The sequence below is a fragment of the Scomber scombrus genome, chromosome 8, assembly GCF_963691925.1.
Source record: "Scomber scombrus chromosome 8, fScoSco1.1, whole genome shotgun sequence".
NCBI classification, from domain to species: Eukaryota; Metazoa; Chordata; class Actinopteri; order Scombriformes; family Scombridae; genus Scomber; species Scomber scombrus.
In genome coordinates this window covers 11,619,638-11,646,821 of record NC_084977.1, presented here as the reverse complement: position 1 = coordinate 11,646,821, position 27,184 = coordinate 11,619,638, and the positions used below count along the sequence as shown (strand labels likewise).

At 39.3% G+C, this 27,184-nt stretch overlaps 1 protein-coding gene across 1 annotated transcript in view; it reads left to right on the top strand.

Moving 5' to 3' along the window:
- Positions 1-6,478: 6,478 nt before the first annotated feature.
- The window catches only part of polrmt (polymerase (RNA) mitochondrial (DNA directed)), a 48,994-nt gene continuing 28,288 nt past the window's right edge, over positions 6,479-27,184 (top strand). The window contains exons 1-9 of the mRNA XM_062423809.1: positions 6,479-6,644; positions 8,196-8,294; positions 8,609-9,432; positions 9,954-10,087; positions 17,416-17,602; positions 20,702-20,851; positions 23,877-24,044; positions 24,520-24,690; positions 26,420-26,659. Of these exons, the coding sequence (XP_062279793.1) occupies positions 6,503-6,644; positions 8,196-8,294; positions 8,609-9,432; positions 9,954-10,087; positions 17,416-17,602; positions 20,702-20,851; positions 23,877-24,044; positions 24,520-24,690; positions 26,420-26,659 (2,115 nt within the window). The 5' untranslated portion in view covers positions 6,479-6,502. The remainder of the gene's footprint in view (positions 6,645-8,195; positions 8,295-8,608; positions 9,433-9,953; positions 10,088-17,415; positions 17,603-20,701; positions 20,852-23,876; positions 24,045-24,519; positions 24,691-26,419; positions 26,660-27,184) is intronic.

Sequence of the window (27,184 nt, the reverse complement as noted above, 5' to 3'; positions counted from 1 at the left end):
GCTTTTGTATGTTTCAAGTTTTTATGCTAACTGGCTGCTAGCTCCAGCGATATTTCGCCTACCATACTTACATGAGAGTGGTCTTCTCTTCAACTCTTGGCAATAAAACAAATAAGTGAACCCCACCCCCCTCTCCACATACACACACAAAAATAATTCGAAGTGAAATGAAAACTAGCAATTCAGTTTCTTGAATCTGATGTTCAGAAAAAGATAAAGGGATTTAAAAAGAGAGATACATTAACTGAGAGAAAGAGGGAGAGAAGATGCAGAAGCTCTTATGTGAGGCTGTCCAGTTAATGGTGGCAATTACCTCCCTTTAAAAGAGTCCCTGTTTCAATTATGTGTACCACCCTGAGGCCACACTTGTCCAGTGCTGGGAGTGTGCTTGAGGACTTGGTGCTTAGAAGAAGGTGACAGTCACTTCACACTCTGTAGCTTGTTAACTTCCCCAACAGACTTGCTGTCCACCTAGCCCCTATTTAAACCTTACCATCATAAAACAAAATCTATGGGAAAAAGACCAGTCACCTCTTTCTCCAACTACCAACACCCCCCCCCCCCCCCCCCCCCCCCCCCCCCCCCCCCCCCAATTCCACAAGCCATTCCTGTCAACCTGCCGGTATGTTCTGGTCCTTGGTGCCCGCCAGGCTTCTCATCAAAGCTACTTTCAGCATAGATCTATGTGGGCCCTTCGTAAAAATCACAGTCTTTCACCCCCAATTAAACCACACTGCCATGTCTGTTAACTTCCTCTGGCTATATCCATCTTCCGGTTCTTAACTCGTCTTTTCTCGTCTTGTTGAAAGTCAAATCTCTTCTGCATAGGATAGTTTTTAGTCACTGGCACTGTGAGTAAGAAAAAACATAAGGACGAGTATGAGAGAGAGTCAGAGAGAATTGAAAATGTGTTGTTTGTTAGCACTGTATGAAATTGTTTTCCCCATCTTCAAAAAAAAAAAAAAAGAAAGAAGAAAGAAAGAAAGAAAGAAAGAAAAAGAAAAGAGCTAAATAGTTTTCAGAACATCTGAGTGTTTGCAGGCTTGGCTCCGTGTTTGATTTATTGTGCTCTCTTTATCAGCAGTGTATTAAGAAAATATATATCTTAATAAAGTTATAGGGATAACAGCTGCCTCACAATACAACATCGTTGAAGCTGCAATAAAAAGTCTATTTGCAAACAAATCAGTTACGGTAAATGGGGTGTATTTCATTTCTGTAATAGGAGGTATGAGGTATGAGGTATGATTTTTATGCTGAAGAAGGAATACATTTAATTTAGCGTACTACAAATCAAACGTTTACATTAAAAGTTGCTACCCTCTCCCCTTCCCTTTGCTGATTGAGACAAATTGCACATGCTTGGTTGTCAGATGATGCTTCCAGCTCATAGCTCCAACAGAGTCCATATGTCAATTATAAGCTCTCCAATCCCCTTAACCATTTTTCCTTTTCCAGTATGACATTGATCATTTTCAGAGCATAACTGCTGACTCTTTTACAGTCACAAAACAGAACGTGCTATTCTTTGTGTATCTAATAGTCAGGTGGAGAGACAGACGAGTCATTGTGCAAAAAGCCAAATGAAAATGTGTGGAATCTATTTTTTAGGAGTCTGTTTTCATCTACAAAGCACAGTAATAGTAAAATGGATATATTGAAATATTCCAAATCATGTCTACCTATCGCTCAGTGCTGAAAGGTACTGGAGCTCAAAAGGTACAGAAAAAAAGACAAAGGCCATGTAGATTTGTGCATACTATTATTTAAAGGAAAGAAGGCAGCCCGCTTAGTACATTGTACATACTTGAAAGAAGATCTACCATGACCTTGATGCCTTCCAATGTATTTTACTTTTCATTTCAAACAACAAATTCATCAATCTATTATACATGTTTTATATTATAGCATATATATACTAAAGATATGATTAGAAAATAGATAAATAAAGATATATTACTTACTCTTGGTCTAACTTGATGAAGAGCAAGTTCTTTTGTCTTTAGTTCTTTGTTTAGTTTTTAGTGGTGTCTCTCTGCCAAACGCACATACAAAGAAAACAAAAAGAGAAAGAAAGGGAAAGTGATAGAAAAACATTAAAGGAACCCCGACGAAGTTCCAATTGTCCTTCCTTTGCTATAATTTCCCATAATTAAAATCACTCAATGTACTGCATAACTTCTCAAAAATCAGAATGCCCCCTGAGGTCAACAACCAAGCTCAGGCCTCATGTGAATGTCAGATGTGGCAGCAGATTGCTTTGTGGTGTCTTGGAAGCAAATGTTTGGTCTCTGAGCTCAGTGCCAGAGCAGACACAAGCATTGTGCATTCCTCTATTAAATGTCTTCAAGCCTAATGTCTTAATATTTTACAGTGTGTGCATCTTTAATGTTGAAAACTACAGTAACTAATAAATAATTGCTTAATGCTTACTGAGGGATTTAAAAATGTTGAAAATGTTAACTCTGTTTTCTCTCACTTAGATTATTAACAATTTGTTATTAAATCAGTGCATAATCCACAGCACAACCTCTTATATCAGAAACAGATACAAGAAACCGTTTAAACAAGAAAGAAATAATCCTTGATCTGTCTAATCGCACTAGCTGTGATCCCTTACTGCCCACATGCTCAATGCCTGTATGCTACAGATGGATTATTTTGGGCCTGCGTTCACCTCCCTGTATTAAACTGGGTTTGGTTCGGCTGAGGTTGTCATATCCCGAGCGAAGCGTTGAGTTGAGCTGTGTGGGCGTGCCCTGAGCTGAGAACACCACTCTGTGAGCCAGGCACCCAAGTAGGATGTTCTCAAGTGGAGGAACCTAATCTTTCCCAGCAGGGATCCAAGCGGCTCTGTAAGTGTATGAATAGAGATAATATCTCTATAATGAGGCCTGTTTTGTACCATCAAAGTCTTCAAAAGGGTCTGAAACCCGACCTCCCTCCTAGTACTGACAATCCCTCAGTAATAGCTCCCTATTATTAATTGTTTTGCCTGCCTGCTAAGTCTGTGTGTCTCTCTCTCTCTTTCTCACTCTTTGCTCTTGCAGTTGTGTTTTAGCTGCTCACCCTTGACCTAGTGCTTTTAAGTGTACTGACATACTGCCCTGCGGTACTTGTTTTCCTTTTTTACAATAAAACAGTTTCCAGACAATAATCCATCTTTTCTAAGTGTAAATGCTAGGGTGCAAAGAGTTCCACTCACATGAGGAAGTTATCTCATACAGGCAGTAAATTCTTTTAATCTCAGCGATTATGCAATTTGTCCTTTCAACATGTCTATATTGCATGTGCTGTTGGTTCAGATCCAACACAGGTGCGCTCGATATCTTTAATCAGTCTACTGTGGTTGGCAGACAACATCCGGACGTGGTTGAGGAACTGACCGGACCACCACAACAACTCTGCCCCACTGAGGAAATGGTCTTTTGCATATCCTGCTTCGTGACCATTGTCTATTGTCAGTGGCGCTATGATAAGTGGGTTGTCTATCTGATACTGTGAAGAGTTCTGAGAGATCCAGCCTCCCAGTTCTTCACAGGATACTATAACAAGCACAACCGATACAGATCCAACCGATAATAATGTTTGATGACAAAAAAATGTGACTTGTCAGGAGTGATTAAACATCTGTGCACTGCTAATCTGATAAACCAGAAGCACACACAGCGAGAGAGGGCATAGAGAACAGGATGGCGTTGGTGAAGGTAGGAAGTACAATTTGTTGACTCAGCACTCTTCATTCTCCTGATGAGAATGAGAAGTGTAGCTGCAGTAGATACAGCAGCTTAAGTACTGAGGTTCACCTAGCATCATTAACGTCTGGAGGATACATGATTCTCTCTAATTATTCTATTAAGATACACTTGTAAATGGTAGCATGACACATCTTAAGACATTTCAACTGACTCACTAATTGAATCCATCTTAAAATCTTTGCCTGAAGGGTCATTTAGATGTCTGTCTCACTGTAATGGACAGTAATGGACATAACGTGTGTGATGTAATTTTGTGATTTATGTTTGTATCAGTGCTCTGAACGTTTACAGCAGGCCATAAAAAGCCCTAATGTGCTACTCGTCTCAGCTCGAGCTCTGAAGTATAATTTTAAAAATATGTTTAATAAAGTTTCCAAATTCAGCTCCAAACATGACTCTTGGTTGTCTTGGATGTCACATATGTGGAGGCTCATGGGGTAGTTCCTTAAGGAGCAGTTTTTTCCACATGGGACAGGTCACTAATTCCATGTAAAAGGTGCAAACACACACAAGAGACTCACTCGCTCACACTCGCATGCCAAGGGCATTTACCAACACAAGCATCTCACAGATAAGTATCTCCATCAAGTTTCCCTGGCCAGGTGAAGCAGTTTCAAAAACAGCCCTCTCTCCATCTGTTAAACAAATAGGGAGCCCCTACAAAGGTGTGCAAAAGAATCCACATGATCAAAGTGTATGAGAATGGCAGCCTTGTCCTGGCCTGGCCATTATCAGGCCCCATGAATGCCTGTCTTCTCCTCTTTTGTCGGCCGAGGCATTGACAGTCACTCACCCGGCAATGACTGTCACACCAGCGCAAAGAGCCAGCCGCCGACAGGGGCCAACCACATCAAACGAGGCTGTCAAGGGGCCCTGCTCGTGAACCGTGGCAACAAACACCTCCTGATCCTCACCTACAGCTCAGCAGCAGACACCCACTGCTGTGCTCTCAGCCACTGCCTCCACTGAGAAAAGATGTACTGCCTGGACCTCATTTCCCTCTCTGCCCCCAAAGCACCCCCCCACCCCCCTTTTGCCCCGTCAAGTAGTGCTTGTGTTAACCTCCAGCCTGCCGAGACACAAAGGGCTGCTAAAGTGTTTAAGAATGCTTTATGGATGCATGACAAGGGGAGGCTGACACTGCTGGGGGTCAGAAAGCATACAGGATGTGAATGAGATAAATTCAGTTTTTACTTTCAATTTGGTGCTGAGTCACACTTGATTTAAACTGTGTGATGTTTGAACTTCAAAAGTTGAATGGAAAAAGAAGACAATAATTTTCAATAGTCTGTAACGAGGGCTTTGGTTAAGTCAGCGTGAGTGCAGGTTGCATGCGATATCATTACAGACTAAAGAAATATAATTTAATATGTATATTATATATATCTTTTTTTTCCCCCTCAATGAATGAGATACATAGACTGGCAAATATATATATGTGCCTGTCTAAATTTTTGTGGCAGTTTTCAGTGGCTGTTTAAACACTTACAAAGTTTGAGATGCTGTGAATACATTTTTTACATTTACACTGAAAGGTCTTATGCAAAATAATCTCCAACTTTTCTAGTTTGTATCCATTATTTATGTCTACATCAACACTATCAGATTGAATGACAGTATATCACCTAACCATCTATAATGGGAGTAAGTGCAGGATTAAACCTTCTACAGGTGTTATATTCAGTCTTGCACTAAGTAATTGTGCAGCATATAAAGACTACTCAAGAACAAGTCATAAAATGACCTCAAAGTTTCCTGAGCAAAAAAATTACAACTTAAAGGAAGTGATATGGGGTCGGAAATGATATGGATACATGATACTCTACATGCAAATATGAAACAAAACCGGTTGCATATCATTGTAAGTCTCACCTTGGTCTGCTGTATCATGTCTGTTCAAATACCGTGGTGAGACTGCCACCTGGAGGCCAAACACCATGCACTATCCATTTAAGACACATACAAATACTTTGCTTTAACAATAATTAATGTCTGATATAGTTTTCCACAAAAAAGTTAATATATGTTGGCTTGTTAAAATGTATTAAATCTTCATCTACTTCTTCTCCCTCATTAAAATCCAGAATCTATAGATATGAATAGTTTTCCTGCTGGACACGAGATGTCTCTTACTTCACTATAAAGCCTATTCTCAGTGTTTGTAAACTGGAGGCTTAAAATTTCCACATCACACCTGTGTAAATGATATATTGGTATGGGATCAGCTTCCAGAATAGTTGTGATATCACGAATCATGCCGGTGGGTCCACATTTTAAAATCACATTTTAAATGATCACAGGAAAATTTTGTGGTTTCAGCAGATGAATATGAAAACTTTCTAGTGACAAACTCTGCGCATAGCTCAAATATACAAATGAAAGAACAAGAAGAGAAACAACTTTTTAAGTGCAGGGGACTTTAATATTTAACTTTAATCACTGAAAAGCCAGATTGGCAAAAATAAACATAAAAGGCTAATTCTGAGAAAAATGCTGGAAGAAAGAGAGGATAAATCCATAGATTAAACATATTGTCAGTAATACCCAAAAGTGTCTAATGTGTGTGTATCACTAGCCCTTTAAATCTCTACTTATAGCCCGAATTCAGACTAAACAACATCTCGATTTATCTGCAATCTTCTCTCCATGCCTTAATCTGCGAGGATAGCTCCTTGCGATTAGCTTGGTCTATTTGGAAAATGGCGGCGTAGTGCTTAGAAGTAACGCGGTTATTGCCTGTCAACATGTCACTCCTCAGAGTGTGTGCCTTTGCCAAATGTCTGAATCGTCGCAGTCTGTTTGAAAAGCGTGCTGTCCGTGAGTCTGCTGTGGGCTACTGCCGGCTGTGTCTGTCGATAAGAAACGGCGCAGTCAGACAGATAACAGGTGAGTTGAAGGATACTCAGTCTCCTATAGACACACTGCAGCCTGTAACTCAGCTGCTGGATGATGGAAAAGTTTGAGTTAAATGTCTATGTTCTTACGTATTCATTTAACCCATAGTTAATGCTATGTTAAACGAGCCAGTGGCTAGTTTATCCTACTTTAACAGTGACCTTTAAGTGAGGATATTTGGTTGTTGGACTTGGAACTTGATGTTTCGCTTTAATGATGGTCTTAACTGGTGACTTTCAGCTTAATGTGTCCGTGGTGGTGTCCTAGTAGACCTAAAAGCCCAGTGTATAAAATACCCTGCTTTGAAATAATGTGTGTCTGATTTTGTCTCTCCATAAAAAAACATCACCACAGCATTACATCTCCTCCTCTCCCTTCATTTATAACTCCAGACTCTATAAATATGCAAATATATTCTCAATGTATGTGCATTGGAGGTTTCAAGTTTCCACATCACACTTGTGGAAGTTAAATATTGGAACAGGATTGGCTTCCAAACTATTTGTGATGTCACAAATCACCTCCGTACCTTAAAATCAGATTGTCAATGAGCAAGGAGAAACTTGATGAATGTGAAAAAAGCCTTCTGGTGCCAAGCCCTTCACATACATCATTCTGCACAGTGAAGTTCAAACATCCTACTGTAGGGACAAACATACTTTTTGAGTAGAGGGGGATTTAAGTCAATACGTACTCATCTGTGTTTATAATCTAAACTAACAATTTAGGAAGTTAAATTGTGCACACCTCTCGTAACATTTCTCATGATGTGGGAAACAAAACGTAGCGTAGTAGTTGGGATTTTATACTGTTATCATCCGTTATCCATAGTAAACCAATTAACCTGCTTTATTACTGTATACACACTAAAAGTACATGCCTAATTATTGTATAAACTGTGTGTTTGCATGGTCAGTAGCCACCCTGTTTGACCAGTCTGTTCAGAAAAGAAAGTAAAGGAATGTGAATGCTTCTGTTTGGCAAGACCATTTAATTTACATAATGTTAGAAAAAAGAATCAGAAGAACGTATAATGTGGTGAACATTCAATTTAAGATAATTTAAGGCTTTTATAAGGACAACTACATGTTCTGTTCATGCTTTCAACAGTTGTCATCACTACAATTCACACTGTCACACATTAAACCAGAACACCAGTCAGGACTGGCTTTTAAGTTGTATTTGTTCAATGTGATAACTTCAGATGATATATCTGTCACTCATTTTGCTCGAGACTCTGTAAGAAAGCTTCCTTCACTTCGCCATAGCATCCTCATTTTTAGCCCCCTTTTGTTATTGATGAAAATATGTGATGTCATTGCCTTTTAACTTCACACTAAGCAGAGAGCCCTATTAATAGTATTAATATTACATTAAGTGTAGAAACGTGCAGAAGGACACAAAAGCCAAGCCTGAGATGTTGATAATTATTGCATTGATTTTGTGCAGAAACTAGAGACATGTTATTGCAGGATGTTCCTCTGCAGAATTGAAGCACTTTTTCACCCTCTTTTTGTGTGATTGTATGTGTTTTTTTTTTAGAGACACCACTGCAGCTTCAAAGAAGAAATATCTCATTCGTAATCCCAAAGGTAGAAGATGCAAAGAAGCGTGTACTGAAACAGTCTCAGCTGCTAGATGGTATGTTATTCACCCAGACAGATGTTAAGTCTGTCCTTTTACCACATTTTTAACCTTGAGGTACCTGGTACTTTGCATGCTATTTAACACAATTGATTGCATTGTCATGAAATCAAAATGTCTGAGCTACATATTAAGTGGTGTAAAGAGAAAAGCTAACCAGTTCTCTGATAGATTTTCTTCTTTATACACTCTGTCTCAAACTTTACTTGTAGCCTGTATTGCTTTCTGTATATCCATGTATTGCTCTGAAAAGTCAGTCAGTCATTTTGTTTAACTCACTGTAGATGTCTTTTTTAATTTCACCCTATAAGTGCTTGATGCCAGGATCCAGCAACTACAATCTGACATCATTCTAGATGTCCAACAAGCAAAGGTGCAATTTGTTAATGTCCCTTCTCCTGGGAGGGTTTCATCTGCCAGGGGTCCCAAAAGTCTACCTCAGGATACAGCTGACATTCCTAAATCTGGAGAGGTCATTGTTAAAGGAACCTCTAAATCCCAGCCCAGCCGCTGGATAGAAAAAATAACTCAGGAAAAGAAAAAGAAACAACTGCACCTGAAGAATGTCAAGGAGAAACCAGCAACAAAATCTAAAGGTAGCAAAAGCCACTCATTGCTCCCTGGTACATCACATAAAACTATTTCTACCACAGCTAAAAAGACTGCACCGTTGACTAAGAAGAGTACAGGTCGCATGAAAGTGTCTGATAAAATTCGTGCCGCAGTTTCTTCTGTTGCTACCACCACTACTGCTGCTACTACTGCAGCAGGGACAACAGCCACATCACAAAAAGTGTCTAAGGGGAAAAGGAAGAACTCTAAAATTCAGGTTCCTGGTGATGAGGACCAAAGGGCTGCGGAGTTGGCTGAGGTAGAGATGCTGGAGAGGAGGCTCGCTCAACAAGAGGACCAGTGGACGTCTGCTAGTAACCCAGAGCCTTTACAGGAGGGCAGTGAAGGAACTGGATATGGGGACATCCAGTTCAGCATTCGCTCTTACCTGGAGGCAAGTGTGTTTGCGGGGCACATTGACCGAGCACACAGTTTCCTGCTCAGCCAGCACAGGGTTCTGAGACGACGTAAACATCTCAACACAGACATCTACAACATCATGATGAGGGTCTCTGCCAAGAAGGTCAGTTCAAAAACAATTATTTTTTCACTATGTTTGAAAACTGAGCCTATGTGGACTTTGCTAAGGCCATTTACACATCTTAGACAAAAACAAAACAGTATTTCATATGTGACTCAGTAAGAATTTCAAGGTTCAACTTAGCTTACAATAACCTGGATGCAGCCCATTTTTAACTAGAGCACTTAATAGTGTTTAGCAAGCTTGCAGATTTTTGTGGGGATGGTTAACCAATCACAGCGTAACATTTTTTTAAGTATCTAGTGAAAGGTGAAAAGCAAGCACCTGCATTTACCATCATAATTACACAGGTACTAACTTACTAATTTATGGCAAGAAAGCACCCAGTGATGTGTCACCTATGAATGATAAAAACGGTTTATATTACAAAAATGCGTGTCCTCAGGTTCTCTGGCAGTACACTTAATAAGGAAACCATGTCAGTTAAATGTCTTGTCCAGCTGGAAGGAGTTGGTGTTTCCTTGTTGTCAATAATAATTTCTCCTGTGTCTCTTTCTGTGTAGGGAACACTGAATCAGATCGGTCGCATGTTTATACTGTTAGAAGAGGCCAGTCTGAAGCCAAATCTGGGATCGTACTGTGCTGCTCTGGAGTGTATGGGCCGCAATCCCAATTGCTCTCCACAGGTCATCAATAGGTAAGCGCAGACACACACACACACACACACACACACACATACGCAAACGTACGCAAACACACGCAAACACATCCTACCCATTGATCACCAAGGATCATACAGAATTTTGTTTGCGATAGCAGATTTTTGACCAGTTGACACATTTGTTCAATATCATTTTATATTTTATAGGAGAGTTGTTACTGGAGGGCCACAAGGCAGAGATTTGAAAGGGGAGCATGTGGCAATACTTAGACTTACCAATAGGGGTCATGCACGCCTTATAGTTTTGACTTTTGAAACACCCATTCTGACTTCTGGCACAGACTTTATTTCAATATCTCAATATGTTGTCAGGGAAATAATATATTGTGTCTCTAAGGCAAGCATATAGTTTACGGTGACATACCGTCTAGTGGCAAGTTAGTTAAGCTATTTTAACAGCATAGACTGTATTTGTGTCTTTTTCAGTTGTACAGATGTCAAGAAGCTATTACTTGATGATTACTTGAAAATGATTGTCTATCTCATCATGCATCATGTGTCCCCCTATATGGATATTTCTACGCCTCTGTTAAATACAATACCCATCCTAATATAGACTAAGTTAATGTTTATACAAATTTTACATCTTACAAGTTAATATCATATGTAACACAGCATCTCATACAGTTTGCAACCACAAAAACAGCAAACCATAGAAGGATTCAAGATGAAAGAGATAATGTCCAGTGCACTGGACATAAATAAATCATTGGTGACTTGTCTGTAACGGGGTCTGACCGATAGTGCTGAGACCGATATTAGGGAGTAAAACAATTCTGATATCAATATATTGCCTGATAATCTTATATACACAGAATATACATAAATACACATTTTTTTGCAATGATCCCTCAAATATAGTCATCAAAACTTTTGACAAAGATTCAGTCATGGCCAAAAATATTGGCACACCTGCACTCCTGTCAGATAATGCACTACGTGTCCCAGAAAATTATTGCAATTACAAATGCTTCAAATGCTGCTTATTCACATGTGTATTTCTTTTGTTTGCATTGGAACAACACAAAATGATCAAATTCCACACAGAACTCAAAAAATGGACTGGACATAATTATTGGCACTCTCAGCTTAATATTTGGTAGCACAACCTGTGGAAAAAATTACTGAAACCATCGCCTTCTGTTACCATGAACAAATTTCTTAAACCTCTCTACTGGAATTTTGCAAAGTGCTCCAGGTTTTGCAGATTTGAACATCTATGCACATCTGGACTCATTGCTGGCCATTTCAGAACTCTCCGGCACTTTGTCTTTAACCATATCTGAGTGCTTTTTGATGTGTGTTTGGGGTCATTGTCCTGCTGGAAGACCCATGACCTCTGACCTCTGGTAGAGACGCTGCTTTCTGACACTGGCACTACATTGCGCCCCAAAATTCTTTAGTAGTCGTCAGATTTCATGATGCCGTTCACACAGTAAAAGCATCCGGTGCCAGAAGCAGCAAAGTAACCCCAAAACATTTGTGAACCTCCACCATGTTTGACCAAAGGGACTGTTCTTTTCTTTGAAGGCCTCATTTCATTTTCTGTAAACAGTACCATTATGTACTTTTACAAAACGCTCTATTTTGGCTCTCATCTGTCCACAGTATGTTCTCCCAGAAGGATTTCACGCTTCATCACATAAGCTTTGGCAAACTCCAGTCTGGCTTTTTTATGCCTTTGTGCAAGTGCCTTTGTGTCCAAGTGCAGGGGTGCCAATATTTTTGGCCATGACTGTATATAATAGAGGTATGAAAATGTACACTGAAATGGTAAACTTTACTGGGAATAGAATAATTATAAATAAAACACATGGAGCAAAAATTACATAAGTAAATATTTTAACTTCAATTGAGAAAAAATACATACATTGCTGCCTCTATAACTGTAAACATTGTGCATATTGGACATCCTACACACCGATACTTGATACAACATTGATAGAACAATATCAGCTTTGCCTGCACAGCTGTGAAAACCAAGTCATCTTGTGTATCAATTGTGAATGAAGGAGTGCTCTTTTCTGAGTGCTGAATGCTGTCAGTGTTCAGTTCAGATAAAAGTGTTGCTGACACTTTGAATCTCATTTCTTATTCCTTTCTCTGGAGGGCTGGTGTTTTTATTGTGACCCAGCATTGTATTATTGTTTCTCAAAAATTGTGTTGGTTTTGGAAACCTCTTTGATAATTATTACCCCTTCTCACAACGCCACTTAAATTGTTTTCTTTGTGGCAGCATGCAGACACATTGTTAATGAGGCTGGTTTAGACTAATTAAATAGTTAAAAGACTGCAGTACTCTGACATGTTTTTGCTGTATTTTATTTCCTTTTAATCAGAAAACCTTCAATTTTTCATCATCAAGGACAACCATGACAGCTAGTAGCCCCTTTGCATCTAAACAAGTAGGTCATCCTGACAAATCACTGTTAAGTATTATTAATTGAACTGTTATGCCACTGACTGTGTGTCAGCTTGACACTTAGATTTATTGTATGACATTTAACACTCGTGGACCCACTGGGCACAGCTCACAGCTTCAGGCGAAAACTACATGTGTCACAGTGAGTATTCCTGTTTGATGGCAGCCAATACAATCAGCAGGACTGCTACCAACGCAGTGTCAGGGCTCATATTGAACTTTATTTTTTTATGATGAGCATTAACTAACATTAGTATGGAGTTATAATACCTAGAAAAAAAAAACTACAGGGCACAATGTGTTTGTTTTATTTGCTTTTATCTACCTTTCACAGGCTGCATTTTAAGACAGCCTAACAGGACTGTCCTACTACAAAAGCTCTTCTGTTGGCAGGTCCTTTTCTATCCTCCTGGAGGACACAAGTAGTGTACTTTGTGACTGTCAGCATCCCACAGTCCATTGTGTGCTAGTCAGATGTGGTACTCAGGCAGTCATTCTCAAATCCACTAAACAGATGCCAAAAATGTGTCCATCAGAGAGCACTCACAAGTTAGTTTTCAGCAGTAAAATGCTCAGTACACATCTCTCCCTTGGTTGAGCCAAAGTGTTTACTTTACTTAAAGGTGGTATATTGTCTGCCTTTTCCCCACGGTGAACTTTTTAGAGTGTTTTTGTTTTTCCCTTTCGAGTGTACAAGAACTGCTTGAAAGCATTACTGGTTTTGAGTTGTGTGAGATTAGACACATCGCATTTTGGGAAAAGACATAGCATCAGCCCACAGCTTTCAGTCTTCTGAAGGCTTGACCTTCATAGGCTGTGTCCTTTTAAAGGAGTCAGTCTGTGAATTGAGAAACAGTTTCTAATTACTCCATGCAAAATAGCCCACTCCTACAACTCGATTTTGCAGTGAAATGATGAGATCTTATCACTTTCCTTCATGTTACTTCAGGCTTGATTAGTTGTTTGAGAGCCTCATCAGCCCCAGTCATGTCAAGTGCTGTTGAACAAACCACACAATCACACAGAAACTCACACATACTTTCCTCCAGCCTATGCAGTGTGGTCCAGTAGTGGGACACATGGCAGGGCACTGGGGTTAGTGGTAGGTATCTGGTTGGTCCATCGATCACTGTAAACTGATGCCTATATGACATTGTTGTTCTGCAGTAGTGCACTCCTGCTCACTCTCTCAGCCTATCTTTTCTATTCCCTCTCCTTCTCTCTGTCATCATTTTCTCTGTCATCCATTTGTTTTGTTGTCTTTCTTTACTGTGTTCCCCTTTATTAGGCCCGACCAACATACTCTCCTAATATCACTCGCCTCTGAAGTTTCCCTCAGTGTACCAATCTGTTCCCCACACACACACACACACACACACACACACACACACACACACACACACACACACACACACACACACACACACACACACACACACACACACACACACACACACACACACACACACACACACACACACACTTATCCCTTTAAGTTTTCCCTTTGTAAGTGCTGTGTCCTCCAGAGCTCTTTGCTCCCTAGGGTGCAGCAGAGCAGTCACCAGGCTGATTATGCTCTATCTTTCAACCTCTCTGCCCTCTTTGTTCCTCTGGACCACACTGCCAGCACCCGGATTAATCCTCTCTTTGTTCAAGACTCTCTCATTTACTCAGACCAAAATTGCACGTTGCATCTCAAGACACTCCAAAGCATGAATGAGAATCCTCAAAAATGTGACCTCCTTGGCTTGCTTTAGAATTATTCACAAACGCACTGCATAACATTAAACAGTAGACACATGACACGTATCTTGTGTTAGAGTTCCTTCCTCATATTATTCATCCATTACCTGCAGAACGCTGCTCACTTCTGATTAAATTCAATCGGTGGAAGTTGCTGAGCCAGGATTTCCTCCAGATGGTAATTAGCGTGCTGTTGTTTATAATTGTCTTGAGGAAAAGGTGTACGGGGTGAAGCAGAGTACTCTCTGTGGACGATGACAAATGGCTTTTCCACACCTCTGTCTCTTGGCTCAGTCATGTAGTTATGTTGTTAACCTCTAGGGTGCAGTGCAACCAAGTGTTGTTCTCAGGCTCCTCAATCAGTGGGTATCACACCTCAAAGTATGCGTGGCACTAACACGGTTTTACCCTGGAGGCAAGAGATAAGATACCTGTTTTAAAGAAATAGTAATTAAACATATATAAATATACTGCGAAGTGCAAATTGTAGGTCCTACAAATAGCCCACAATACCTTTGTCTGTGCTTCACTGAATGTCAGACATGGTAATAATACTGCATGGTCAATTTTACTGAATATCAGAATATTAATATGCAGCCTAAATAATAATACATGTTAAAATGTATAAATAATTGACACAAACAAGATATTCATTTCAGTTTAGCAACAAGCCACAAGAGGAGTAAAGCTCCACCAACCCCAAAATATTCATTTGCAGACCTTGTTATATATATACATATATATATACATACATATATACAGATATATATGAAATTGAGTTACGAAATAATCATACTGCTACACCTCATTTGTATTCCAGAGAGTGGTTGCACATTGGCCTTACCTGCATTCTGCAGTCCAGTCATGGAGACTGTGCTCTCTGCAGGAGATCTCTGGGAGATTCTGTTTAAATAAACATTTCACTGATGTCGTCAGTGCCCATCTGTCTCCGGATCAAACTCACATTTTCAGTCTGACAGAAAGGCCTGTCAATGCAAATACTTAAATTGATATTCTGCCGCTGTCGATTAGGCTAGGGGAGACATATACAATGATCCCACAGATGGGGGGATTTTTTATGACCTGAATTAATCAGAAAAACAGAAAGTTATCTGATTATCTTAGTCCCATTCCCACATCAAGAGGCAGGTCAAAAGGTTGTGAACTTTGAACTTATGATCAGATGCCAAAGTCTGTTCCATCATAATAACTATATTGTCCTTCCATAAATGAAAAATCGACATCTTGTGTCATCTGATCAGCTGGTTTTCTGTCTAGCTTCCTGAATACTAAATCTGAACCAGTGTCTAAAGTAACCCCATAGAAAGATAGTCCATTTTATGGAAACAGACCGCTGCTCTCTTTTCCTCCCACATCAACAAGCCAACTGTGACTTACTGTGAAACAAACTAATTTTGTCTATTCCCTGCACACAAATAGTCATATTTCACACATGTTCGATGCAGTCAAAAAGTATTCAGACCCCTCCACTTCTGTTGTAGCCTTATGCTAAAAGCATTTAAATCCATCTCATCAGTTTACACTCAATATCCCATGATGGCAAAGTGAAAACAGAATTTAAGAAATGTTTTGCAAATTTATTAAAAAAGGAAAAACTGAAACATCACATTGACAAAAGGATTCAGAACCCTTGCTATGACACTTGAAATTTAGCACAGGTGCCTTTCATTTCTCTTGATCATCTTTGATATGTTCCTACACCTCGATTGGAGTCAGGGGACAGGATTGTGTTGAACAATAATTCTGCAGCATTAAAGGTTCCCCAGAGGTTCCCCATATCTCTTTAAATGGAAGAAGTTTAGAACAACTGAAGGGCTGTCTGCCTGTCCAAAATGAGCAATCGGGGGAAAAAGGCCTCGGTAAGAGAGGGAACCAAGAACCAAATGGTCACTGGCTGAGCTCCAGAGTACCTGTGTGGAGATGGGAGAAACTTCAACCATCACTGTAGCACTCCACTGATCTAGACTTTATGGTAGGGTGCTCGGACTGAAGTTTGAAGAAAAAAAAAGCACCTAATGGACTCTCAGACTGTGGAAAACAAGATTCTCTGGTCTGTTGAAACCAAGTTTGAACTGTTTTTTTCTCCAGACATGATGCTTAATTCTGAGTGTTATTCCTGGAGGAAACCAGGAACCGCTGGCCTGTCCAATACAATCCCAACAGTGGCAGCATCATGCTGTGGGGATGTTTTTCAGCAGGAGGGACTGGAAGACTGGCCAGGGTTGAGGGAAAGCTAAATGGAACAAACCTTGAGAAAAAACCTGACCTAGAGCACTTAGGACTAAGATTGGGCCAAAGGATTAACTTCCAATAGGGAAATGACCCTAAGCACACAGCCCTGACAACGCAGGGGTAGCTTAGGGACAACAGTCAATGTCATTGAATGACCCAGCCAGAGCCCTGACTTGAACCCAATCAAACATCTCGGGAGAGACCTGAAAATAGAGGATCTGCAGAGAAGAATGACAGAAAATCCCCAAATCCAGGTGTGCAAAGCTTGTTGAGTCATACCCAAGAAGACTCAAGGATGTAATCATTGCCAAAGGTGCTACAACTAGGTACTGAGAAAATGGTATGAATACCAATGTCAATGTGATATTTCCGGTATTTCGGCAAAAAATTCTAAATCCTGTTTGTGCATCGTCATTATAGGGTGCATCAGGGAAACATCATAGACAAAGGAAGTTACACAGCTTTGTTGTGTAGAGAGAATCACATTATGTAATATTATATTTGTGTGCCTGTAGCTCAGGAGATAGTGGTTTGTCACAGTAACATATGAAAGTCTCTTAATTTTCAGTGTTTTTCAGACTTCAGTCTTCCATCAACCAGACGCTCTCTGATCTTTTTATTGCTACTGTAACACTCCCTCACTGGTTATGCTACTGGAAATGCTTGCTTCTAGGGCTCATATGGTCACTGTGAAGTTTTGGACATGTTTGTCCCAAATAAACCCAATTAAGTAAGATTAAAAGCCAGAAATCTCTGCACCTGGACAACTAATAGTGGTTATGGTTTTGATGAGCATCCCTAGAAATCCCAGATATACAGTATAATATAGCCAAAGTCTGCTAACTGGCAGTAAAACCTGGAACCCTGTATGTCCCTGTCAATCAAGGTGCCTGACCCAGATAGAGGAGGATGGCCTTTCTTTGGACAATCTCTTCAGCCAGTGTGTCTTCCGGGAGGATGAGAGAGACATGGTGCTGAAGGCCATACACACCATCCAGCCAGACTACCAGCCCAGCGTGAACCTGATCACAGAGGAGTGCTCTTCTTCGTTGGTTCAGGACTACTATGCACAGGTATTTGACTTGTACCTCATAGGCTACTTACTTGGAGTTAGTCAATAACTATTTAAATAGAACTGTACCATATGTGTAAAGATATTCAGTTATTCCAGTTGTATTGACTAAAGTGAGATACGTTTCTTTAGAAAATGAGTTTTTTGTATTTTTATAGTCATACAGTATGTGGTTGATATTGATTTAATATGGCTTGATTTTGCAAATGTTTCTTTGGTATTCATACAGTATATTGTCCTATCTACTATACGTTATGTATATATTTTAATATCATCAGCATATCATTGCAGATTGGGAGCAAAATATTATGATGACATGGATGTGTGATTTGCAGAGAAGTACTAGTGGACCTGACAGTTATCCTTGTGGTATGCCAATGTTAACTATGGAGCATCCAGAGATGAAGGGTTTAGGATTCATAACGATTAAAAATGCTTTTAAGGTGCTTGACTACATGAAACTTGAATTCTTAATTGTGAAGTTATTATCCCAGAATTATCATTATCAGGATTCTTGGGTCCATAGAAAATAAAATCACCATCTGTTCTTCTGAACCAGCATTTAAGTGTGGGCTGCTTGTCTTCATGCTTCAAATGATCTAAAACTAAATTCAGTGCATGTTATAGTTACTGTTACATGCTTTTCTACACCACTTTGTTACTTTAAAATGATATGATGTATCATAAAATACCTTTGTTGTAGACATATTTCATTCAGTTTAAAAGCCACACTAAAGACAAGTCAAGTTGATTTCATTAGAAACTTATTGTGGCTTTATGTTAATAAAGTAATACAGACAAGAGTTATTTTTAAGGCTGGTCCTTGTGTGTGTTTTGCGAGTCAAAGCACCAGAGAGCTGGAAAAGCTGTCAGAAGGCTCCAGCGTGACTACGAAAGATTTGATTGTCACCCCTTCACAGCCAGACAAGCACTGGCCTATTTATAGTGAGCCAACTCTGCTTTCTAATTGGTCCTCTGCTTTCCTTGCCTCGCCCCCTCTCACCTCTCCTCCCTTTTCCCACCTCCTTTCTCCTCCTAATTCTCACATGATTCATTAACAACTTTTTGTACAATTTCAGTATTTTTAACTTCAATCCTTGCACCTCATTCACTTTGGTCTTCTTCTGACTGATATATTGTTGGTCCTCTTTACTGGCCCATTGTGTGTTTGTGTGATGGTAGCAATCAGTAGCTCGTATATTTTGATCATAAGAGTATGAAAGTATGCCACATAGTGAAATGTAAAACAGGTCAAAATGTATTGCTTCAGTACTTTTTCCTCCGAATGCATTTGAAAGGTTGGCTGTCTGACTATGACTGTGACTTTTTGGCAGGCTGGCTTAATGGCTGGAAGGCTGTCCGAATAACTGGTCCTCTCGATAACAGAGGAGCAGTCTGGATGGTCTCCGGAGGATTTTGAATCAGTGATAGCAGTAGAAACACAGTTTAATTAGAATATTGTTTGTTGGTAATTAAGATTTAGCTCGTACAAAATGCAGTTTGATCTGGTTTCAACTTGTCATCAGAGATTGTATTCTCTCATTTGATAATTTTTTCATATGGGCATATGGCTTTTTAAAAAATCCATTTTATCACAATTTTTAATATAATTTACTTAGCTTTACTAAAACTAGTTTGTAGAATCCTGTCCAAACCTTGCTAATATACCCAGTGAAGTGATTTTGAGCATGGCAGTAGGGACCAGAAGAAAAACATTACTATAGGTTTAGAAACTGAATACATTAAATTATTCCATTTTATGAAATATTCAAATAAGGTTACACAGTTGTCTCTTCAGTAGATGTTTTGATTTTTTGCCTTCCTTTGTAAACCAGAAGCTGCAAGTCTGTACTTTCAAAACTATGATGCCAGCACATTTTTTCATCAGCTATCTATTGATTTCACCCCTGTCTGCTTATAATGAGGTGTTGGCTTCTGAGCCCATTAACTGTTCTGAAGTTTTAATACCGTACAAGAGTTTTTCTAATGAGCAACTGATGTTCCAAGCTATCTTAGACTGTCCATACTAGGTCTCTCTGAGGCCTGATTTATCTCTCTACAGTCTGTTGTCAGCAATGGGCTAGTTAAAAGTTCTTCTGGCTGTACTACATCCACTTTGACTACAACTTTTCCACAATGTGTACTGATTGTATCCCATGGTGTTTTACCCCCTGCCCAGCTCACTCCCAATTATGCCAGCAATAGACTTTACATTTTATTTCTGTTACTGTAGCAAGCTGTTTGCTCATGTCTGTCAAGTTAATTGCTTGGGAGGTACTCAGTCAGTGTGAACTGCCTTGTTCTGGTAGGTTGTAAGGAGCAGCCTATCAGGAGTCTGCTAGCAGGGTGTTTAGATTGTATGGGGTTCATTTCATAAAACTAAATAGATACACAAAGCAGTTTAAGTTCAGGCCATTTCTGATCAGTCTTAGCTCAGGTAGACCAGAATGTTTGATGGATTGGTTTGATACTCATGTCCAAACACATTGTTGTACTATTTGTAGCTATGAGCACCAGAGATGAAACCAACAACCTCACCTCACCATCCAAGCTATATGTCTCCTCAGTTGAATCTTAAAATAACCCATTTGATTAACCACCATGTTTTTTTACATATTTTTAGAGGTTTTTTTTTAGATACTCTGAACTCTTTGTTTACTTTTATAGCAGTACTGAGCCAAAGACTGTGAGATTGAAGCTCAGATTAGCACTCTCTTGGCAGCAAAATGAGATGGATTAATGACTCGCTCACTGGCCTGAAAAGTCTCTTTACTTTGTGAAATGAATTGTATAGACAACTGCCAAAAGTCAATTTCATATGTCATATTTTGTAATAAGTCACTAATTGTGATATTTAGGTTTGAGGTGAATAAAATTAACCATAGACAAGGAGTTAAAGTCTGACATATTTGTTGTCTGAGAGGTTAACCTTAGTGTCTTTGTGTCTGTTGTCCTCTGTGTGTGTGTGTGTGTGTGTGTGTGTGTGTGTGTGTGTGTGTGTGTGTGTGTGTGTGTGTGTGTGTGTGTGTGTGTGTGTGTGTGTGTGTGTGTGTGTGTGTGTGTGTGTGTGTGTGTGTGTGTGTGTGTGTGTGTATTTCAGAGGGCAAACCATCAGTACCCCAAACTGGACTTTACTCAGGTGGAGCTCCAGGAGCGTTTCAAACAACAGCTCGACATGGAGCAGGCCTGCACTGTCACCATCGACTCTGTGGAGGGTGCCAAGCCCGTCACTGAAAACATGGCCAAAATGGTAAACAAACCCACCTGTTGTCCTTCTTCATCGCAATACAGACTGCTAGGAATGTGAATATGTTGTTTTATGGTGCCAAAATTACTCAAAATATTTTAACAAAATGGAGAAGACTCAGATGTTAATAATAAGTGGATTCGGATTCACTTAAATCTAAATCATACCACCGTCCTCTGAAATAGACTGTACTGGTTACTGGTAATATACAAATTCATTATTTTTTTCATGAATCTCACTAGAAACTACTAAATTCTCTCTTTCATAGACCAGGAAGTAAAAAATAATAGATTTATTTGTGACAGACTGGTACCTCTAATTGGCACCCAGTCTACATTTATATTGTTGCTAAAGCTAATGTTTTGATGAAAAAAAAAAAAAACTAAATTTCCTATAAACCATGTTGTTTCCTGTGCTGGATGGAGCCATCCTCCTGTTTTGTGCTATAAGTTTGTCCCTGTAAACGACAATAAAGGTCTGCAGTTTTCCTACAAAATTCAATGTGATGGCACACAATGTCAGATATAGATTGTTGAGTGTGCACAACATCTATGCTCTTTCTTTAGAGTAATTATACTAATCTTTCAACTTTCATGTAGTAATGATTTATTGACATTTAAAGTACTTTTTACATTTAAGGGTACCCCTTGTCTCTTTGAGTAAAGTTTCTCTTTCTCTGTGGTTACATCATATTCCTGTGGTGTGCCTTGTTTCCAACTCTGGCATTTACAGTCCAGCCTGGGTTGTCTGCCTCTGCAGATGGGCTACGTGGGAAGCGAGTAGGCTGAGAGTCCCTGGTGGTCAGGAAGCATTTACAGACAGGCAGGGCAGAATAATAATGTATTGTAATGGAGGCCTCCGGGGAGAAGGCAGAGTCACCTCTCCATCTACAATCCAGGCTGTGTCTCTTTAGTCAGACTCGGTAAAACTTTTCAGCAGAAGAATGAACATTAATGCATACACACCCAGATGTGCATGCATGGCACAATACCTCCACACAGACATGAACAAACCTGCTTACCTCCCAGCAGCCATGGATGCACATTTTCCTGATAGTTGCTTCATGTTAATTATGAAAAACAAAATCTATTACAATGCAACAGAAACAGCACATAATGATAAAGATAATACTTGTCCTGATTGCAGGCTTAAACAACATTTTTTCTCGCTCATTCAAAACGCATTAGATCGAAATATGCACTACAATATGAGATCACGTTGACATTTTGGGAAATGTGGGGATTTGCTCCCTTGCAGAGAGTTAGATAAAAAAGATCCTTACCACTCTGATGTTTGTACAGGCAATAAGCTTAGTTTAGCATTGAGAATGGGGGAAACGTCTAGCTTGACTTTGATCTTGTAACTCACTGTGAAACGACAACCTGGTGAGCCATGTATGCCTTTTCCTCCACTCCCAGTCTTGCTATATCTATGCTAAGCTAAATTAGACACCTGCTGGAACTAGCTGGAACTCATAATTAGCGTTCCCATTAGAAAGCAAATAAGTGTATTTACCTAATGTATAAATCTTCCTCTAACCTCAAATCAGCTGGAATCTGACTAATGAATGCTGATTATTTATTGATAAGTTGATTATATCCCAACTGCAGCCCCTTCTACTGTGCCAAGACTCTGTGTGGGATCAGTGCAATAGGTTTTTCCTTTTCTTTTAAGTCTTAGATGAATAAGTCTGCAGCCCAGTTGTCTTTTCTCTTAAGATAGTCTTTCTTTCTCACTCACTCTCATCTGGAGCTATCAGACAAATAAGCCTGCCCATTCAATAGAATGCAGAGTCGTGTTTAGGGATGTCCCGATCCGATATTTGGATCGGATCGGCCGCCGATATTAGCAAAAAAATGCATATCAATATGTGATCGGCCTGCACGGGAAAATCCCGATCCGGACTCCCGATCCAGTTTGTTTTAAAAACTCCAGTGCACCGATGTAGGTAATACATTCCATTTTTTTTCAGCTTTTCCCCCCAAATCCGGTCCGCGTTTTTCAGCACACCTAGCGCACACCTAGCGCACACCTAGCGACCTGTCCAGCATCCCACCTGTCTGTGCATGTCCAACTAAGAATTTAAAGTTGCAAGAAGAATCTCCCCATCATGCTCAGACTGCAGCCAGGGCAAACAGTAGAAATTGAAGGGAGTGTGGAGATAGAGATGAAGATGAAGCAGTAAAATGTGGAGGAGATAGCAATACTGTAGAAGGCGTGACAGTTATTTGGGTTGTTATAGCCAATTCAGTGTGTGTGTGGTAATTTGACTATTTTCTACTCAGGTTTTGTGTGTGTTGCTTTTATATATAATTTTATATTGTTTACAATATTGTTTACTGACGGCTTTTTTAAGCCTTGGTTTACACTCTTGAGCAGAGCACTGATGCCAATTCAGTTTGTGTGGTTAATTGACTATTTATTTTCTACTCAGCTTTTTTGTATGTTTTGCTTTTTTTATACAGTTTACAATATTGTTTGCACTGATGGCTTTTTAAGCCTTAGTTTACACTCTTGTTGTTCAAGAGCAGAGCACTGATGCCAATTCAGTTTGTGTGGTTAATTGACTATTTATTATTTTGTCTATTTTGTGTTTATTTAACCCTGTTAAGAATAAACACGTCAGCTTCTCATTACCAACCATTGTGGATTATTCAAACTAACCTAATTAAGTTGGCTAATTGTTCTTAAGAGTAAAACCCTTTTCAACATGAGTATAACAACAAAATAAGTAAATATCTTTAATCTTTAATACATGCTTGGATCGGTCGGTATCGGCCGATGCTAAAAGCTACAATATCGGTATCGGATCGGAAGTGCAAAAAGCTGGATCGGGACATCCCTAGTCCTGTTACACAATTACTTGTGTCTAATACGAGGTGGCCCCGTCTAGTGCTGCACAAATTATAATGACTTTCCATTTGGTTCATTCAATATGTGGTCATTTAATTTCTCCATGCTCTATGGGTTTCCTGCGGTCAGTCACTGCCATTAGATGGATAACTTTCACTTGTGTTGTCCTTTTTAGAGGGAGCTGCTGGCGGAGCAGCGGGTACAGTGGCAGAAGATCCTCCTCCAAGCCCTGAGGGAGAGCAAGATGATCCTGGCTAAGACCAACATCAAGGACTACAAGCTTAACCTTTATCCCTACCTCTGTCTGCTGGAGGATAGAGAGTATGTGGACATCATGATACAGGTAATACAACCCACCGAGCCCAGCCCACCGCTCAATGAAATGCCAGACAGCTAAGATTAAACGCAGTCTTGTCAGTGTTTTGAGTCGAGAGCATTTGATTGACGCTAGGTTTATTTTACTACAACATAAAAATAAAGATGTGTAGTGATGTCACTTTTATCTCTGCTTTACTTTTTTGACATTGCCCAACCAATCGGGGAAAACACAAAACGTAAATCAAGTAGTTTACAGTGGCAACAGCTGAAGAGAATCAGGCTTTATCTTTGGCAGCAAAGGGGAACATGCTTTGATCAAATTTGTTTGCTTCCGACACAGACAAATGCACAGGTTACATTATACGGTGTTGATTCTGGAAAGATAGTATTCACTTTGATTTCCCCTGTGACTGAAAGATCGCTTTTTCATTCAACTAAACCAGAGATGACAAATATTGGTATCTACTTGACCTTTTGAACTGTGTCCTTCTTTTGTCCAGAGTGTTGCCAATCTACCTCCCAGCGGAGAGTCACTGAAGACTTTGGGCAGGGATCTTGGCAACAGGGTGTACACCAAGTACTCTGTGCGACAGAAGCACAAAAATGAGACGGTGAAGAAGTTGGGCAACATTTATGACGCTTACACAGACCTGCTGGCCAAAGATACTAAGGTAGAGACATCATCATGCTGCAGCTTCCTTTATTTGTACTTTTACTTTTACAAAAAAGAATCTTGTGTCAATTTATCTGAACAATGTGTGCTTTCATTTCTTTTGCACACGCTGTGAGTAGAAATCTGTCACAATGGAAAGTGTGAGACGCATTATTGTTTTTTGATTCAGGTGTGTGCTATACATAATCAAATGTCAAAGTTTAAATGTGTAAAACTAAACACGCTATCAACTTATTTGTTATCAATTCTAAACTCTACGTTTTTTAAGTAAATTGTGTGACTCCATATTAATATTTAAAAAACATAATTTGCATTATTGAAAGTGTAAAATCTAAGACATGCACATTGTGCTGTGAAATGCAGCAAATACTGCATGGCCTGTAAAGCTGCAAACTAATTTCAGTTTATTGGTGCTGCTTAAGTTATGTGTGAAAACAGTATTTATGATTCTCAATTCTGATATTTAGAATCAAACCATTTACAACTCATTTTGTTTAAAATGTGTTAAACAGTGCAGGATATGTTGAGCTAAGATGATATTTTTTGTCACCAATGGCTTTCTTTATTTGCAAATCACTGCATTTGTTTTGTGTCACACAGTATGCTGCTTGTCTTATCCTAAAGTCTCAAATATTACTCTCTTATGAAGCTAAATGTTGTAGTCACAACATTAATATATTGTATCTAGCTGAACAGTAAATAGTATGAATCATCTCACTCTCTACAGTTAATAATAAACTGTAATTTGATTTGTCATGGCATCAACATCAGCAGTGAAATATATAAGCAATCTAAACACTGATTAACATTTGATGGGCTGTGATACATGATGGATATTTGTAGCAGATAAAATACTTTGTGGCCTTGTTTACTTTGCTCATTGACATGCTGTTCAATTTCTTTATGAAATGAAGGACTGTGTTTCCTCCATGGGCTTTTAAAGCTAGTTTCACTGGCTCAGTGTTCCACTAGTGTTTTGATGGTTCAGGTACACTGAGAGGAAAATGTTAACGTCATCAAGAACATAATGAGCAAGAGCTCATTATACTCCAGCAGCTACTTAAACTAGAGGTTAAGGTGTTTTTTTTATGTAAGATTTTTTTTATACAGCCTTTGTAGTTATAGTGATGTCTGTTAAGGCATTTTCCATTGTTGTTATGACACCAAACATTCTCACTTAGTTGTCTTGATTCTCAGTATAGACATTTATGTTTTTATGGATCTGTTCTGAGAGCTAAATAACACATATTAAACTGCCTCTCATGTCAGGTCAAGCTGGACTGTATAGACTGCTACAGTATATTGTTGTAATGACATAATCTCACATTTCTGATGCACCCCAAGCTCTCTAAAAAAGAAACTAACTTAACTCTAACTTTGACTTTGAGGATTTATGCTGATGAGATTGCATAAGATTTCTTTCTTCTGAAACAAATAATGCTTTTACTCATTATTTTCTTTTTCTTGCTTTGTGGTCTTTTTTAGCTAAATTTTTAATACATCCAGGCTTTTACAGTATTTTATCATGTCTCTTGAGAGGAATACTATTTCTGATTAGATCACAAGTAAGTTTGACAAATTCTCTTGATATGCCTTTCAACCTACAAAAAGACTTTATAGTTTATTGTAGTGTGACTTTTTAAAAATATAATATTAGAATCATATGTTAGAATCTTGTGCATATGAGGGAAAATGTCTGAATTCTAACTCTGTTCCTCTCCCTCCAGGTTTATGATGTCCATCCCAGAGAGCAGTGGTGTAAGCTAGAGACAGAGCAATGTTCAGGACCCACGCTGCATGGAGGCGAGAATCACTGGCCATATATAGTAACTCTGGAGCTGGGCACTTACTTGGTGGATATAATGGTCAAGAACCTTAAAATTAATAGCGACATCCTGAACTCGGCCTACGACAGGAAGCGCATCCCCATCCTCTACCACATGTACACCTTTCGCAGCACCCGACAGGTACAGTGGATGTGCAAATCCTTTAAAGCCCAACTTATTCCACAGGGATATCAAAGAGTACATGGTTGGCTGGATGGTAGTGATGCTGTTAAAGCAGTCTTGTCACAAAGGCAAGGTACAGGGCAGGCAGTAATACAGGTCCTCTGGGTTCTTTTTACTCCTTAATAAAACCTTTCAGGTCCAGATTTTGAATACCTTTGATAACCTGGTAACAGGATTCCTGAGCATTCACCCTGACCAATAAAGATCCTTTCAACTGAGATTTATGCAGAAAAAAATGGTCAAGGATTAGAGTTAAAAGGATCCTCTGGACACTGCAGTAGCATTGTGGGTAGTATTCAAAAGGATTAAAAATAAAACAGAGTGAGCTGCTCATTATGAAAACTCTCCATCAGTAAAATCAAATCACCATATTCATTGTGGCTTTTTAAAAAAGTGCATACAGTACGATTAAGAGATTAACCCAGTAAAGTTTAAATGGTTTTAAAGCTGACTTTTTCGTTGATAATGAAAGAACCATAGTGG